Source organism: Centruroides sculpturatus, unplaced genomic scaffold (assembly GCF_000671375.1).
Source record: "Centruroides sculpturatus isolate CEXI.00-Female unplaced genomic scaffold, Cexi_2.0 scaffold93, whole genome shotgun sequence".
In the NCBI taxonomy this organism is placed as follows: domain Eukaryota; kingdom Metazoa; phylum Arthropoda; class Arachnida; order Scorpiones; family Buthidae; genus Centruroides; species Centruroides sculpturatus.
Window position 1 is genome coordinate 339405 of NW_019384297.1, and position 17988 is coordinate 357392.

General features: G+C 27.0%; 4 protein-coding genes across 5 annotated transcripts in view; 3 read left to right on the forward strand and 1 right to left on the reverse strand.

The window, feature by feature from the left end:
• LOC111625648 overlaps nucleotides 1-2487 on the forward strand; it is a 54216-nt gene extending 51729 nt beyond the window's left edge. Inside the window, exons 10-11 of the mRNA XM_023368892.1 lie at nucleotides 1755-1813; nucleotides 2051-2487. Of these exons, the coding sequence (XP_023224660.1) occupies nucleotides 1755-1813; nucleotides 2051-2191 (200 nt within the window). The 3' untranslated portion in view covers nucleotides 2192-2487. The remainder of the gene's footprint in view (nucleotides 1-1754; nucleotides 1814-2050) is intronic.
• A 6746-nt stretch (nucleotides 2488-9233) lies between these two features.
• Nucleotides 9234-12308, reverse strand: LOC111627381 (glucosylceramidase-like). Its single transcript, XM_023370977.1, has 11 exons — nucleotides 12145-12308; nucleotides 11883-12071; nucleotides 11577-11732; nucleotides 11373-11506; nucleotides 11059-11231; nucleotides 10730-10973; nucleotides 10409-10633; nucleotides 10175-10338; nucleotides 9980-10102; nucleotides 9795-9917; nucleotides 9234-9401 (listed from the first exon to the last, which is right to left on the reverse strand). The coding sequence occupies exons 1-10, from the start codon at nucleotides 12188-12190 to the stop codon at nucleotides 9812-9814; spliced, it is 1560 nt and encodes a 519-aa protein (XP_023226745.1). The 5' UTR covers nucleotides 12191-12308; the 3' UTR covers nucleotides 9234-9401; nucleotides 9795-9811.
• Nucleotides 12309-12588: 280 nt separating this feature from the next.
• Nucleotides 12589-16465, forward strand: LOC111627470 (glucosylceramidase-like). Of its 2 annotated transcripts, XM_023371079.1 has the most exons (10): nucleotides 12589-12931; nucleotides 13552-13740; nucleotides 14153-14308; nucleotides 14379-14512; nucleotides 14654-14826; nucleotides 14902-15145; nucleotides 15290-15514; nucleotides 15861-16024; nucleotides 16097-16219; nucleotides 16294-16463. In XM_023371079.1, exons 1-10 carry the CDS (start codon nucleotides 12880-12882, stop codon nucleotides 16385-16387), a joined length of 1554 nt encoding a protein of 517 aa, XP_023226847.1. In that variant the 5' UTR covers nucleotides 12589-12879; the 3' UTR covers nucleotides 16388-16463. The 2 variants fall into 2 exon arrangements, with proteins under 2 accessions (XP_023226847.1, XP_023226915.1); XM_023371147.1 differs by lacking the exon at nucleotides 15290-15514 and having other exon boundaries at nucleotides 16294-16465.
• A 79-nt stretch (nucleotides 16466-16544) lies between these two features.
• Nucleotides 16545-17984, forward strand: LOC111627697 (putative glucosylceramidase 3; the record flags this gene model as incomplete). Its single annotated transcript, XM_023371348.1, has 4 exons — nucleotides 16545-16826; nucleotides 17173-17336; nucleotides 17409-17531; nucleotides 17607-17984. Coding segments are annotated over 4 exons (663 nt in total), but the record flags the coding sequence as incomplete, so codon positions are not given.
• Nucleotides 17985-17988: the final 4 nt, after the last annotated feature.

A 17988-nucleotide genomic window follows, 5' to 3' on the forward strand; every position in this document is an offset into this window, starting at 1 on the left:
GCTTAAGTTAGGCGCCATCTATTCATTTCTTTGGTATGTCCGACGATCAAAAGACCGCTTGGGATCGAGTCTGTTTATAATTTGAAAGGTAATCTTGCCAGTTGTATATACAAAAGGTAAATTGTTTACAAAATGAGTCTTTGTTTATTATCTGATAAATGTATACTTTTTTCGTCAATTGTTCACGATTGCAGATGCCTTTTGTGTAAAATCCAAGTCGGATATATGTAAGCTAATAAATGTTCTCGTTAATCTTATCTTGCCTTTTGGTTCGTTCACGGTTACAAGAAATCATCACATAGAGTCTCTCGAGTCTCCGTAAATATAACAAACAGAAATAAATTACACAAAATAAATTGTAGCTATGCGTCGATTCCGCGCGACACGTCCGAACATGTAAGCTGAACAATAGTGTGGGGGGGAGTGAATAATCAAGAGTTGCGTGGCGCTCAAACAAAAGACGAATCGACGAGATTTGAAAATCGCGTAAGTCGGGGTATTACTGTATATGAATTCTAAATTCTAATACATTGAATATTGAAGTACATTTATACATAAATACATAGTTTAGAAAACTGTTTAAATATCAAAGATGGTTATTTTCAATAAAAATTCATGTAGATATTGGGTGGTATCGATGAAGGATACTAATTAGACTTGATAGGTGTGCAACTTGATTTTCTATTTTTATGGAGATAAAGCCTTTTGCCTTTAGGTGATACAATAGTGTTTCTTGAAAAACCAGTCTGTGTGTGTGATGTTACAAATTCAAACAATTTATGACCTTAATTAGGATCTTTTAAAGATCAGCAGTTAGCGAACAAGAGAATAGAAATTCGTTTTAGATCTGTGGATATGTAGAACAAATTTTAAGTGAGCATTCATCTTTTTTTATATTTTTAAAAACTCAAAAAAGTTTATAATTACATGATGCATAAAATTAAAACAAAATTTTACTGTAATTTTTAATTTTTCAGCAACATTCCAAAATCTTTAAAAGCTGTTTTTGCTTGATTTTTGTTTGCTGAATCTTTGAAAGCTGTTTTGTTCTGAATAAATTCTATGCTAGGAAAAGTGTGGATATTTTGGGTTTGTAGATTCATCTCAGTTCCAGCTTTGTCAATGTGTTTTGCTTGATTTTTTAAAATTTATTCTTTAAATATCAAAATTTGATTTGATGATAAATTATTTTGAAATTAAATTTCATAATGTTCATTTTCTATGGACTTTTGTAATGCAAGGAGTTTGCATTTGACTTTATTTGTTTATATTCTCAATTATATTTCTAATTGCCTTATTTGGTCATTCATTTTCTTATTGAAACTGAGGTATTCTATGATTGATCTTAATGTTTTATTTTTCTCTCTCGCTCTCTTTTTTTTTTTTCTAATCCAAGTTTCACTTCTGTTACTTTACTGTAAAATCATATGCAGATTTTATTTAATTTAAGAAAAGTATCTCTCCTGTTATTCCCCTTTTAAAATAATTCTTTAGCATTTGTTCATTAAGATTTTTACTTTCCTTTAATTTAGATTTTAAAGTACTTTATTGTTTATTTGGTTCATGAATATTGCTTACAATCTTCATATTTAATTTTTAATTCAGTGTTAATAATTAATATTATTTCCATATTTTAACAAAAAATAATATGAACTTCAAGTATGAAAGTCATTATTTTTAGATCACATTGATCTCTCATTATTTTACTTATAAGTTAAATAATTTAAACTTTTGTTTGTTTTCTTTTTATTCAGACATTGAAGACATTAGCACAATATCAATTGGTGAACCATGGCAGCCACCTGATAATTCAGTAAGTGTAAATTATAATAATTAGTATATTAATAGTAATATACTAATTATTACTATTAACTTAAAAATTCTTTTACAGACTATCATATTTTCTTTTAAAGCAATTAAGTTTAAAACATTTTCATAGAATTGAAATTAATTTAAATTGTAATAACAATTGATATGATTACAAATAATTTTATTATTTATTTGACATTAATAATTGTTCTTTATATATGTGTTATAAAAAAACTTTTAGATATTTATATATTCTAAACAGGGTGAAGAAGCTGAAGTAAGGCCAAAGAGCAATATCTTATGCTACACCATAGCTATACTTACAATTCTTTTTATAGGGAGTGGTGTTCTGATGGGTGTGATATTTGTTATTGTCAAATAATATATTTTAAAGAAAAATTTCTGAATGAACAAAACTCCGTCCATGCCTTAAACTTTATTAACACATTTTATTCTAGTGATAATTACATTCCCTGTAAACCTGGATATTATCATTTAGTGACTATTTATAAGCATGGATGTTGTCATATAAAGTTTAAATCACTGTTCTAACGTAAAAAAGAATAGTGAATATATATTCTTATATAAAATGCATGTTAAAATTATAAACGGTATTTGTTTTAAAAATAATTTAATATATATCGTTTTACTACCGGATTTATTAGAAGAAAATTATATCATTACCTCTTTTTAATTATTTGTTTTTAATAATAAAAAATTATACAAATTATCTAAGTTTAATATCATTTACTATTTATTCAAGTTTTACATAGCAACAAATAATTAAACACTGACTTGATTTTAATTTAGACAACAGTAATTAGATATGAAACTATAAAATACTTTGCTTAATATAAATTCTCAAGAAAATTTATATACAAATGAAAAAGTAAATTAATTAAAATTTTCTTTTATATTTATCAGCAAAGAAAATTTAAATCAGCTATTTAAAATTATGAAACATTTAACTAACAGCTTTCAAGTTTATCAAGAAAACAATTTATAAACTTTATGTATAAATTTTCTTTGAATAAAAAAAAATTTAAATAAGTAATTCAATATTTATGGAAGCTATTTATGAATCTACAAAAATTATTTACATAATATTTTTATTATAAAAATCTATTATAAATTAACTACACTTTATCATATTTATATTATAAAAATTTATTTCTCTAAATTTTCTCAATAATATATAAGTATTAATTAATAATAAAAAATTTTTTTAATTAAAGAAGCTATCAATAAATTTTGTATTTTTGAAAACATTAACTTTATTTCACTTAAGATTTTAGTTAAATTATATTTATTTATTTAATCTTTATTGAATGTTTTAAATCATTCACTATATTATTTTATACAGGATGAATGAATCAAAATTTATCCAGTATATCAGATAAATTTATCTAAGTGGTTCCTATATCGTTCAGAATGATTAAAATATACAAAATAAATTTAGTATGATTTTATAAATATTAATTTTTATTGATTTTTATAAGATATAACTTATAAATTTTTTAAAATACAACATTTATGATAGTTTCCTAATAATTCTGGATAATAAAGAACTGCTGCAAACTAGTTTTTAGGATTCTTAAAACTGTTTTGCATATATTATATTATTAACTTATTTATTTATAAAATATAGAAACTATTTTAGAATAATATAATATAAATCATTAATATTGGTCAGAAAACTTAATTAAATTTTCAAAACAGTAAGAAAACTTAAATATTCCTAATAGATTATTATAATATGCTAAAGTTTAATGTTTACAGATTAGTAACTATTTGAAAGGAAAAGTAATATTTAAATGTAAAAATTATTAAATTATTTTTAAACAATTAAATTTTACATTATTATAATCTCAGATTCATATCGTGTAAGAAACTTTTTTAAAATATTAGTTATAATGTAGAATGTCCCATTGGAAATAAACAAAACTCAATTAGTTCATTATTTCAATTAATACAATTAACATTTAATTGTAAAGCAAATTAACAAATTTGAATGTTAATTGTAAGTTTATATTAATAGTTTAATGTAGATTGATTCAGAGCTGTATATATCAAACAGTTACAGATGTTTAATAAAAAAAAATGAAGGATTACAAAACAAATATTTTCAAAAAATAATTCATAGGGTCATTCATAATCATGAAAATAAAGTCTGTCATATTAATGTATTTAAAATAATTAAATGTAAACATTGCCAATCATTTTAATATTTTTGAAATTGTAAATGCAGTAATAATAATCATATCAATGAACAATAAAAATTTTTTACAGTTGACAGATGGACAGTATTTAGTCTAAATTACTATAGTATTACTTAGATTTATAGTTAAATTCACTAGTATCTAAAACTTCTAACAGTATTTTGTTATTGATTTTATAGTATAATTGACAACCATTCATTAGAATCAATTGATTGCAGTGTTCAAATTCAAAATCAGCATTTATAATCTAGTCTTGGTTGTGTGTAAGCTGATACCACATAAAACAGCTTCACTCCAAGTAGTCTAATAGATGATTGCCTAGATACTTACGCAAAAATTTACAATTAAAAACACTAAAATGTGTTTTAAATGTTTTACTTGTGTTTTTACAATAATGAATAACATTTTAGTCTAGTGTTTCTGAATATACAGTGCAAAATTTTATTATACTGTTTAGAATACACTACTTGAAAAAATACATTCAAACCAAGATATTTATCACAATGAATATCATTCAGTAGTTCTATGTTTAGAATGTCGGAAGTCAGATAAGTGCAGTTTGCTGACTTAAGAATCAGATTCAGTTACACTAAGAATGAATTAACCTAATCATTTGCCAGCCCAAATGTACAAGTTTGCATAAATCAATTCTATATAAAACACGACCCTACTGTATATCTAACTATCTTCAGTTTGCAAGCCAAAGGAGATTAACAATATGATATTGAAATTCTATTTAGTAATAATATCTATTACTACGATTATGAGGGGCTTGGTAGAAAATAGGCATAATTCCTCATTTGGAAATTTTCAAGAAAAAGGAGGATTTGTATTTCAATTTTCCAGCACTTTAATATGCATCATTTTATTAATGTGTATGTTCAATTCATTGGGCATGCAACTGAACCATGAAAGTGTCTTAGAAGATGGATCAATGATACACAAATCCAAATTTGTTAATAACTCATTTTTTGTAGTTTTGTAGGCTATGCTATTTTTCCATGACGCCTCGCAATTGTTTATGAATTTGAACACGTATATCAATCATTATGATCAATTAAATATAAACACTTAAAAGATTATTAATATATTAGATAAAATCTATATGATGATATGATAGAATAAACTAAAACTGATACACAAAACAAAAATATTTAAATTTTATTCTTATGGTTATTTATTTTATGTAAAGAAAAGCATTGTATCAATACTTTCAATTATTTTAATAACAGCTTTCATTGTGTTCAATTGAACATTGGGACATTCTATGTTTAAGTATGTATAAGAATTATTATTATTATTGTTGAAAAATTAATTATTTAATATATATAATATATAATATGAAATGTGCAATCATATTTATAAAAATACAGATACTGTATAAACATTAATTTAAGTATATTAGAAATATGGAGTGATTTTTATACATCAATAATAGAAATTTAACATGAGCCTTTCAATTATAGATGAGATATTTATATCTCATGTTGAACACTATGCAAAATATCTAATTATTATTATTATTATTGTTATTAATTTTCTCTTTTTTTTGTTTTTCATAAAATATACATTATATATCTTTTTAATATCTTGATATCTTTAGATGGAATTATTTCCCACTCATATAGTCCCAAATGCATTTTTAATCATACATATTTCTCTGTAGATGCTATATTACAGTTGCAAACTTTTCATTAATGAAAATTAATTCAATCTTTTAGGGATTCATATAAAGTTTATTTTAAAATAAATTTCAAATAACATTTACATAAAATAAAATCAGATACTTGCTTTTTAGTTATGGTTACTTTTTAAGAAAGTAATCATAATTAAAAAGCAAGTATCTGATTAAGTTAAGAAGCAAGTATTTGATCTTCATCTATCGATAAAAAGCTATATATATTTACTTTTAATATCAAAACAATTATTTCATTTTCTTTTAAGTTGCTTGTATATTTTAAATATTAAAATGTGATGATGATATAGTAAAAAAAAAAGTTAATACTGTAGTTCATTGTTAAAAATTTTTTTTGTTTTCAATAGAAGGTTAATTTTAACTTGGTGATAGGTTAAAATTCGTCTCAAAATATTGCAAAGAATTTTATTCTGTTTAATTCACTTATCTGTTTTTATTAGTCATATATTATGAGATTTAACATTTTAACCCAATGGCTGGATGGCCAAGTGGTTAGAGTGGCTGCCTACCATTCTGGGAACCCAGGATTGAATACAGACAGGTGGAAAAAAACTCCCATGAATTTTTTGGGGTGATCTGTCCAGCTAAGTTGGACCCTACCCTCTGGCTGTGCCATTGTGGGCCTGGCCAAACCCATAACAGGCTTTCTAAGAAAGGCTCTAATAGTGCCCACAGGATGGAAAGAGTTTTTTAAGAAATTTAGAAAAAATCAGTTATGTAATGAATGAAAATTTGTATATATCTATAGAGTATATAGAGTATGTATATTTATTTATATGACATGTATAAAAAGTTATTTACATTAATAAATGATTAGTTTTCCTATAGGATTCATTATTGGGATACATTAAATGTGAAGCATAAGAACAGAGTATTAAAGGCATTATGTTGGCAGATAATGTTTTTTTGCCATGAAAATTATAATACGATAAGCATAATGAAGGGATCCAAACTTGTAGAAAAAACAAATTAGGGCTGTTGATCGTGATTAATCTTATGATTAAAAGAATTAATTTTGAGTTCAAATCTTAAATTTCAAATTACAGATAATCTGATATATAATGAAAACTATGCACTAAAAACTATAAACTTTGATGTATTGTATTTTAAATACTGTAATTGTTGAAATTAAAACCTTCATATACAGTATAAAATAATAAAGAAAATTAAAAAATTAATATTATTAGGGAATTTAACACTGCAATATTTATAGATATTCCTTTTTCTTTATTCAGTCAGTAGGACAGTTAGTTGAATCGAATTAGTGGCACTGAACAAAACAAAGAACAATTTTTTTTTTAATAAAATAAATTTCATATATTAAATTTTAATTTCAAAAGTTTTCAATTGCATTATGTTGATAAAAAAGCCAAAAATAAGTTAAAATAAACAAGAATATTTAGGACTACTTTTTATTAATTCATTTTGAATTTTATGGACTGATATTATAATTGTGTTATAATGTATACATTATAATAATAGACAGTAGCCTTCACATTATAACTTTATAGCGTGAAGGCTACATTTAAATTTCTTAATATTTACATTCATGGTTTAATAATGATAAAATCAGTTGATCGTATTAGATCATAGATTCAAAAGGAACCTTTGATGAATTGAATACTTATTCTTGTATACTGTATTAAAAAATTTTTTGCTATATTGTTTCTTAGAAGCTATTTTTATAAATACTTTATAATTATATTAATAGAAGTAAACTTTACTGTATAGAAATTTTCATATAATTTTTTTTCTCATTAAAACAAATATAGAAACTTTATTTAGCTGCTTTAATGGCGTCTTCGATTGCGTTAATTTTATGCAGAAATATAACACGGCCATTTATTAATAAATCCGTCTAAAGAATAGTCAAGAATTTTAAAAAGGTCTTTACGTATATTTTACTATAATAGTTTTTAGTTTCTAACAGTAATAATTACATTTATAGCACATAAATATATAATTTCAATTCTAAATTGATATATATCAATAATAATTATGCAAAATTGTGTGTGTACATGTGTGTAAATATAAGGTGTGAGTGTGTATGTTTGTAAAATATATAAATAAAAACATATTTATTATTGTAAAATATTTAATTCATTAATTTTATGTTTTATGTTAATTACAAAAACAATTAAGATTTAAAATATTTATGGAAGAATGATGATATATATTATAATATTTTATAATGTAAATTGTATTTATTAAAAACTCAAATGATAGTTTTTAAAGAAATTGACGAAAAGTTTTTATTTGCTAAGTAAATATCAAAGTCAGATAACACTATCCCAATAAAAAGAATTGACTAAGGGTAAGTTGGATATACTATGGCATTAAATTTGTTAAAATCTTACGTTAGAAGAAAGATAAAGAATGGCATCTATATTATCTAAGTGCCTATAATGCATAAATGTTACCTCAACAGGGGACCATAGCAATAAATCAACTGAATTACGATTTGTATATTCACTAGAAGTGGATAATGTAACATATCTGGATAGTTCACATTACAAAATTTGTTTTAAAATAAAAATTAAAAAAAAAAAAAAGAAAAAAGAAACAATTAGTAATAGCTTACGTATGTTAAATCTATATTTTATTATTATATTGGAAAGAATGAAAGTAGTTGTTAGTTTGTAAAATTTTCTATAGAATAATAAAAATGTTTTTTTAATATAATTGTTCAGAAATAGATAAAATTTAAATGAACTTCTTTTTAATGATTGTATAATTGTAAATTTTGTAGTATAAAAAATAATTTGTCGAAATTCTATATGTGCCTATTATTTATAATAATGCAAAATTAGTACAGGTAGTGGACTAAAAAAAATTCAATACATTTTTATTCGTTAAGATATTGAAACTCAGGAATTTGATAATCAATAAAATATGAAATAATTTTTTTAATGGATTATACCATTATTATATCAATGTGAGCTGAAGAGAATCTTACAATTATACATAATATAATTTGTAAGATTATATAATATTACAATAAGTTGTAATTAAATTGGTAAGATGCATAACTATTATTAATCTAACCGCATCAAATAAGCTTTGACAATCAGATACTATTTCAAAGTTTCAGTTTTTTAACAATAATTTTTATACTTGACTGTGGAACCTTTATATGCATGTCACTTATGATTTTCTAATTAATTTTATTATAGATTAGCTTAGATTTTAAACTTTTTGTTTAAGAAATATTTCATTATCTTCTTCAAGATGATAAAAATTATTTTCAAGTCATTTCATATGATTAATCTCCTAGATTCTGTATACATAATAGAACCTTTATTTATGGAATATATATTATTATATTAGTCCATTATGGAAATAAAAATTTGGGCCTTCATATTTGTACAGTTTGCATACATTGCTTATGTGGCTAAAAATGTCAAAATAATTCTGTACTTTTGGTCCATTACCTGTGTATTTTAAATATTATATAGCAATTATGTGTAGAAAGTTAATTTTCATTTATAAGAATTACAATATTATTGCATTGTTTTTTACTTGACAATATGTAAATACATTTGTTTAGAATGGGACCATGAATACAAATAATAAATTTATCTTGCCTTGTAAGAACGATCTTCAACAAATTAATGTAGAGCAGTCTTCCGATCTGCATTGTTTCTAGTCAGTGTGGAATTATCTGTAAACTTTTTGCACTATAATATGTAAAACAAAATGAAAATAATTATATAATAATTCATATTGTTAATAAATATCATCAATTTTATTTCAATAAAATTGTTTAAAATTTTAGTTTTAATTCACACTGTAATTAGGATTAATAACTTACCATCATTTTGTAATACAGATATATTATTTTTGGTGTACAATAAACACAGTTTTTCCAATTTTATTCTAAAATTATGTATTTTGATTTAAGAGTTCTTTTAATAGCAATATTTGTATGATTACAAAACAATTTTTGAGTAATTTATGGAATTAAATTGATGATAAGTAAATAATTTGTTTTATTAGTTAAAAATTTCCTTTTGTTTTAATTTTTACATCTTGCTATTATAATGAAATATCAAAATTTAAATATTTATTACCTCAAAAGTATATTAATTTAATAGACTGGCTTCCATATGAAACTTTGAAATGAATGAGGAGAAGCAGTATACTTCAAATTAAATATGAAATCCTTCAAAATAAAATCTATTGCAAAGTCATTCCTAAAAAATATATTTTTATAAAATTTTTCGGATTAAATAAAAGCAATATTAAAGTATCTAACCTGTTAATTATTACTAAAACAGTTCCGTTGTCAGGCCTTTGGAATGCAACGATATTAAATTTGTCTATATTCAAACCTTTCAGATTTGAACCAATTCTTATGGATCCCGGAGGAAGTAGTTTACTAAAATAATCACTTGTTAGCATTAGTGACATATAAATAAGTAATATACTACCAAAAATATATTAAGATTACCTGAAATGGGCCAATGCGTAATACGTTGGTTGTCTGTAAAATTCTTTAGCCGTGACATTTACAATTATAGGAGAATCAACAAAATTTTTAACCCAGTTAGGACCACCTTCTGGATTAAGTGCCAGATTCCAATCAACCCATCCAGAAGTCCAGTGGTTTAAATCCTACAATTATTTTTATTCACTTAGTTTTTAAATGTTTTTAAAAAATTACTTCAATTATAATAATGATTACTTGGATTATGTCATAAGCATAAGATTCTCCTCTTTCCCAGCTTCCTAATTTAACTTTTTGTTTATCCCAGTGTGGAGACTCTATACAAGCTTCTGTTGAAAGCATAAATTTATTTGGGAATTTTTTGTGAGTAATGTCTAATAATTCTGGAGGAGCAACAACATTGTGGTACCAGTGAAAAGCAATTCCTGCTACAAACTGAGAAGTTACAGTTTCATTTAACACCTAAAATAAATTTAATAGCTAGATTTATTAATATTTCTAAAACTTTCAAATTTAAAAGATTTAAAATGATTATCTGTTTTGTTTTGAACATTTTACCACTTCAGCCCATGTTGGTAATAGATCTCTCTGATCATCCATTATCATTAATTTCAATTTATCGATTCCGTAACCGTTACGTTTTAGAGTCGGGCCCAAATTATAACGAATAAAATCTCGTTGAGTTTGTGCTGTAAATCCCATTGCCTGGAATGAATAGTTAGGTATGAATCCTTCCATTGGTTCATTTTCGGCCGTCACACCCCAAAATGTCACATTGAGCTCTTCATAAGCTTGAAGAAATCTACAAAAAGTATAAAATTATCTCATAATACTTCTGGATATTTCTTGCTTATTTGAAACTGGATGCAATCATAAGATAGACTTGCCTTACAAAATAGTCTGCCCACGTCTGATAATACTCTCCTCCAGGTTTTCCTTTAAGAACACCAGGACCAGCCATTTTCCCTGAATTTTTCATCCATCCAGGTGCACTCCAAGGACTGGCAAAGAGTTTTATTGATTTCGATTGCAGTTCTTCGGCTCGAAGAATAAGAGGAATCTAATCGAATAAGACTTTATATTCATCAGAAACTTTTATAATTAAAAATGCAAAGTTTTCTCCAACTGTGACAGTCACGTTCTATTTCTCAAAAACTATTTAACACCTAAATCAATAGGTTAAATTACACACAGGATTTACCTTTAATTCTAAATCTTCTTTAGTTAAATTGAAATGTGTTAAGTTGAAATCTCCAGGAACATCATCGTACGAATAGACACGGGTGGAAAAGTCGCAACTGGCCATAGGAACTCTTCCAATAGTGTAGTCCAAACCTGTATTAATTAACTTTGCTTAATATTAAGCATTCATTGTAATATTAATTTCTAAAAACTCAATTCTCACCATCTGAAGAGTAGTAACCACGTAATAATTGATCTTGTAATTTGGCTGGTAAACTGAGAATATTAATGCCAGATGCATCTGTGAAAGCACCACCAAATCCTAAAATCTCTTGATATCTTTTAGTTCTATCAATTGTAATTTCAACACTTTCATTTCCTGAAATAAATAGTAATAATTCTTTAAAACTGTACATTAAACTATTTTATTTATATTAATCTTTGTAATTATAAATGAAATTATTTTCAAATTCAAAATTAAATGTCATGCAAAAAACACACATTTTAAAATTCATCAGAAAGTTGTTACCAATAAAATAAGAAGAAAAATTTAAATCTTTGGCATAGAATCTCATTCCATGTTTATTGCTTTCATATACTCTGACCATTCCAGGAGTAGGCAAGACTATTTTACCCAGCTGGTCACAAAATGTAACATTGCATACACACACAACGCTTCCAAACCCATAATTTCTCGGCTTACAGATTTCTCCGGTGACTACGATAAGTAAAATTTAGTAATTAATTGAAGAGATATAAGTATTTTTAAGTTTAAAACTAATTTAACTTACCAAAGGGTAACATTAACATTAAACAAGCAAGCTGTAAATGTACCATTTTGAGTGTCCAATAAATCCAGGATCAAGAAGAAATAATATTTACGTTGACTTGATCTAACACGGTCACACTATAGTCTAAAGTTTTTGCTACATTTCAACAGTAATCTAGTTACTGATATTTATTAACAAATGGACTTTCATCTGTTTTGATTAGAACAAATTAAAATGTGTGTAAATTAATAAATTGAATTAGAGATTATTAAGTATATTTGTTTTAAAAATATAATTTAGTAAGTATTATATATGAAAACTTTAAATAATGTCAACTTGGTATATTGATTTTGACAGTATGGAGGGACCCAGTGCTAGTTTCGAGTTGAGTAGCAACACGAATGTGTGTGTGGAATGTCATGTGTTATGAAATCTTTCAGTGAATGCTTTCACTAAATAGGTTGATACCACTTAATATTCTCGACATGTTCGTGTTGCTGCTCACATAACATACATTCGAGACATCTCCTGAGAAGACGTAAATTACACAACTAATTTTTAGCTTTCTAAGAATTGTGTCGTCATTTTAGAAAGCTCCGATTGGTGTTTTTATGTAAACACTTCGATTTCCGGCTTCATCAAACGACATTTCCTACTTACTTTCGTTACATTGACGACTGTAAACCAGAAAAGACATCTGATTTTCTTATCGAGGATAAAATCTGCTGATAAAAAAAACATAGAAATTATTCTGAGATGGATCTTTGTACACGCTTTTTATATTTAATAATAATAGCCATTCCTTTCGGTAAGTCCAATTTCTGTATTTAATTTTACATATGTATATGTAACTATTATATAAAGCAATTAATTCTAAAAAGGGCGGTCAGAAACTTGGTATGGGGGGAATGGAGTATTGCCGTGTTGAGGCCTTTGGCGACTACGCCAAAGGCCTCAACGCAGAATCGGAATATTCTTAAAGTACTGTACATCCACCATTATTAATTTTTTCAGCGTACTCCCGGTTGGGAATCGCTAATATAGAAAATACAGTAATGTTATCGGGATGACGAAAGGCCCTGATGGCATTACTATATTATATACATTAAGGTAGCAGCCTATCACTTTGGGACATCCAGTATCGAATTCGGATATGTTGAAAAAAAACAGGAATTTTTCGGGGTGGTGCGTAAGTTCCCTCTCTCACCAGCCAGCTGTCTCATTGTGGGCCTGATCGAACCCATAACGAACTTGCTGAAAAGGCCCTCTTAGTACCCACAGGGCGGAAAGAGTTTAAAAAGAAAAATCATAAATATTCCAAATTAATATAATATAATAATGATACGTTAAGTGTTGTAGATGTTATTAATATTTATATCAATTGTTTTGTAGCAATATCGGATTAACAATATGCGTATTTTATTACAGTTTTAGGAGAAAAGTGCCAATCAAAGAATTATGGATACGGAAGTGTCGTATGCGTATGTAATGTTACATTTTGTGATCAACTTGGCGAAATAGTCTTGCCTACTCGGGGAGTGTTTAGAATATATGAAAGCAACAAATACGGTATGAGATTCTTTAAGAAAGACGTAAATTTTTCTGCCAATTTTATCGGTAAGATATAAAAAATATCGTTATTCGTAAGATAATATTCTATGGATGCGTGCCACAAGGTCGTATGTCTAATTTCGTATGATTTTACAGAAAAGCCAGAAGAAAGTTGAGGACACTTTTTCAATGGCAATTTCTCTTCTTAGGAGGTTTTCATTGAAAATCTTTGTTGTTTCTGTAATTTCACCCCTTTGTCAATTAGAAGAAAAGTGACACACGATCTCATAGCACGGATCCGACGATATGAAAGTTTAAAATATAATTTTGAATTTACGATTTAAAATTTTATAATAATATCTTATGCAATAAACATGTAAAAATATAATGTAAAATTTGAAAATTCGGTTATCAATGATATTTAAAAAATTTTATAAATAAAATAGCTGCTATAAAATTATAATAACAACTGTTTCAGGAAATGAAAGTGTTGAAATTACAATTGATAGAACTAAAAGATATCAAGAGATTTTAGGATTTGGTGGTGCTTTCACAGATGCATCTGGCATTAATATTCTCAGTTTACCAGCCAAATTACAAGATCAATTACTACGTGGTTACTACTCTTCAGATGGTGAGAATTGAGTTTTTAGAAATTAATATTACAATGAATGCTTAATATTAAGCAAAGTTAATTAATACAGGTTTGGACTACACTATTGGAAGAGTTCCTATGGCCAGTTGCGACTTTTCCACCCGTGTCTATTCGTACGATGATGTTCCTGGAGATTTCAACTTAACACATTTCAATTTAACTAAAGAAGATTTAGAATTAAAGGTAAATCCTGTGTGTAATTTAACCTATTGATTTAGGTGTTAAATAGTTTTTGAGAAATAGAACGTGACTGTCACAGTTGGAGAAAACTTTGCATTTTTAATTATAAAAGTTTCTGATGAATATAAAGTCTTATTCGATTAGATTCCTCTTATTCTTCGAGCCGAAGAACTGCAATCGAAATCAATAAAACTCTTTGCCAGTCCTTGGAGTGCACCTGGATGGATGAAAAATTCAGGGAAAATGGCTGGTCCTGGTGTTCTTAAAGGAAAACCTGGAGGAGAGTATTATCAGACGTGGGCAGACTATTTTGTAAGGCAAGTCTATCTTATGATTGCATCCAGTTTCAAATAAACAAGAAGTAGTATGAGGTAATTTTATACTTTTTGTAGATTTCTTCAAGCTTATGAAGAGCTCAATGTGACATTTTGGGGTGTGACGGCCGAAAATGAACCAATGGAAGGATTCATACCTAACTATTCATTCCAGGCAATGGGATTTACAGCACAAACTCAACGAGATTTTATTCGTTATAATTTGGGCCCGACTCTAAAACGTAACGGTTACGGAATCGATAAATTGAAATTAATGATCTTGGATGATCAAAGATATCTTTTACCAAAGTGGGCCGAAGTGGTAATATCATTTTCAATATAGGATCGTATATAAATATAATGTTACTATTAATTTATTACTAATTAACTCATATTAATTTATCATTAGCATTGCCTAAATTTATGTAAAAACATAATACATACGCACGATATACGTGTTTTTCAGGTTTTAAATGAAACTGAAATCTCTCAGTATGTAGCCGGAATTGCATTTCATTGGTATGCCAATGCTATTTCTCCTCCTGAAATACTAGACATTACTCGAAAGAAATTTCCTAATAAATTTATATTGTCGACGGAAGCTTGCGCTGGATCTTTTCCTTGGGATAAACCCAAAGTTAAATTGGGAAGTTGGGAAAGAGGAGAATCTTACGCCCATGATATAATACAGGTACAATACAGTAGTATCAATTATAAATTGTATAGAAGAAAAAATTTAAGCTTGAACACAGATTTTGCCATTTTCTTATACGGTTATCAAGCAACAAGGATTGCAACAAGAAGTGTTTTCTGACAATATGTGGGTTTGATTGGATTTGACGGGATACGTTAATGCCAAAGGGAAGTTCCTCCAAAGAGGACTTTCTATATGCCCCTATTTAGGTGTTCAATACATGTATATTATTATAAGAAACGCTATATTATTTTCATTTCTATGTTCACAATAGATCTATGTGATAATCTATTAAGCATTATCGATATACCGAAATAATAGATGTTTTTACGTGCATATACAGGATTTGAACCACTGGACCTCTGGATGGGTTGATTGGAATCTGGCACTTAATCCAGAAGGTGGGCCCAACTGGGTTAAGAATTTTGTCGATTCTCCTATAATTGTAAATGTCACGGCTAAAGAATTTTACAGACAACCAACGTATTACGCACTGGCCCATTTCAGGTAATCTTAATATATTTTTGGTAGTATATTAATTATTTATATGTCACTAATGCTAACAAGTGATTATTTTAGTAAACTACTTCCTCCGGGATCCGTAAGAATTGATTCAAATCTGAAAGGTTTGAATGTAGACAAATTTAATATCGTTGCATTCGAAAGGCCTGACAATGGAACTGTTTTAGTAATAATTAACAGGTTAGATGTAGTTTAAAAATGGTTAAAAATTCAAAATATATTAATTTAAAAAAATGTATTTGTTTTTTTTTCAGTAATGATTTTCCGGTAGATTTTATTCTTCACGATTCCGGACGCAGTTTAAACTATGCCTCTTCGCCTCGTTCGTTTCAGAGTATTCTTTGGTAGTCGATTTTGAAATAATACAGTTTCGCTAATAAAACATATATTTTACTACAATATATTTTACAAATTCGTTCAGAACTTCTTATTTTAAAATTAAAATTTACATTAAATAAAGTTNTATTAATTTATTACTAATTAACTCATATTAATTTATCATTAGCATTGCCTAAATTTATGTAAAAACATAATACATACGCACGATATACGTGTTTTTCAGGTTTTAAATGAAACTGAAATCTCTCAGTATGTAGCCGGAATTGCATTTCATTGGTATGCCAATGCTATTTCTCCTCCTGAAATACTAGACATTACTCGAAAGAAATTTCCTAATAAATTTATATTGTCGACGGAAGCTTGCGCTGGATCTTTTCCTTGGGATAAACCCAAAGTTAAATTGGGAAGTTGGGAAAGAGGAGAATCTTACGCCCATGATATAATACAGGTACAATACAGTAGTATCAATTATAAATTGTATAGAAGAAAAAATTTAAGCTTGAACACAGATTTTGCCATTTTCTTATACGGTTATCAAGCAACAAGGATTGCAACAAGAAGTGTTTTCTGACAATATGTGGGTTTGATTGGATTTGACGGGATACGTTAATGCCAAAGGGAAGTTCCTCCAAAGAGGACTTTCTATATGCCCCTATTTAGGTGTTCAATACATGTATATTATTATAAGAAACGCTATATTATTTTCATTTCTATGTTCACAATAGATCTATGTGATAATCTATTAAGCATTATCGATATACCGAAATAATAGATGTTTTTACGTGCATATACAGGATTTGAACCACTGGACCTCTGGATGGGTTGATTGGAATCTGGCACTTAATCCAGAAGGTGGGCCCAACTGGGTTAAGAATTTTGTCGATTCTCCTATAATTGTAAATGTCACGGCTAAAGAATTTTACAGACAACCAACGTATTACGCACTGGCCCATTTCAGGTAATCTTAATATATTTTTGGTAATATATTAATTATTTATATGTCACTAATGCTAACAAGTGATTATTTTAGTAAACTACTTCCTCCGGGATCCGTAAGAATTGATTCAAATCTGAAAGGTTTGAATGTAGACAAATTTAATATCGTTGCATTCGAAAGGCCTGACAATGGAACTGTTTTAGTAATAATTAACAGGTTAGATGTAGTTTAAAAATGGTTAAAAATTCAAAATATATTAATTTAAAAAAATGTATTTGTTTTTTTTTTCAGTAATGATTTTCCGGTAGATTTTATTCTTCACGATTCCGGACGCAGTTTAAACTATGCCTCTTCGCCTCGTTCGTTTCAGAGTATTCTTTGGTAGTCGATTTTGAAATAATACAGTTTCGCTAATAAAACATATATTTTACTACAATATATTTTACAAATTCGTTCAGAACTTCTTATTTTAAAATTAAAATTTACATTAAATAAAGTTTGTATATTGAATACAAATTATTTATTTACTTTTAACCTTTCCAATTAAAGAAGATTTTTTTCTTCCATGTTCACGAATTGGCATGCTCCATCAACTTGTGTCTCATTGTTCGATCGCTTTGGCCGATCGAACAAGGATTGATCGATTGTTCGATCGTTTATTTGGCCGGATACG

What these genes read in the sequence shown, in the direction of transcription:
- LOC111627381 (XM_023370977.1), bottom strand. Translation starts at nt 12,190, where the DNA reads ATGGTACATTTACAGCTTGCTTGTTTAATGTTAATGTTACCCTTTG. An exon ending in AAGAAGATTTAGAATTAAAG is followed by an intron (nt 11,232 to 11,372) that starts GTAAATCCTGTG and finishes TTATTCGATTAG; the next exon opens with ATTCCTCTTATTCTTCGAGC. An exon ending in ATGCTTATGACATAATCCAA is followed by an intron (nt 10,339 to 10,408) that starts GTAATCATTATT and finishes AAATAATTGTAG; the next exon opens with GATTTAAACCACTGGACTTC.
- LOC111627470 (XM_023371079.1), top strand. Translation starts at nt 12,880, where the DNA reads ATGGATCTTTGTACACGCTTTTTATATTTAATAATAATAGCCATTCCT. An exon ending in AATAATAGCCATTCCTTTCG is followed by an intron (nt 12,932 to 13,551) that starts GTAAGTCCAATT and finishes ATTTTATTACAG; the next exon opens with TTTTAGGAGAAAAGTGCCAA. An exon ending in TGGGCAGACTATTTTGTAAG is followed by an intron (nt 14,827 to 14,901) that starts GCAAGTCTATCT and finishes TACTTTTTGTAG; the next exon opens with ATTTCTTCAAGCTTATGAAG.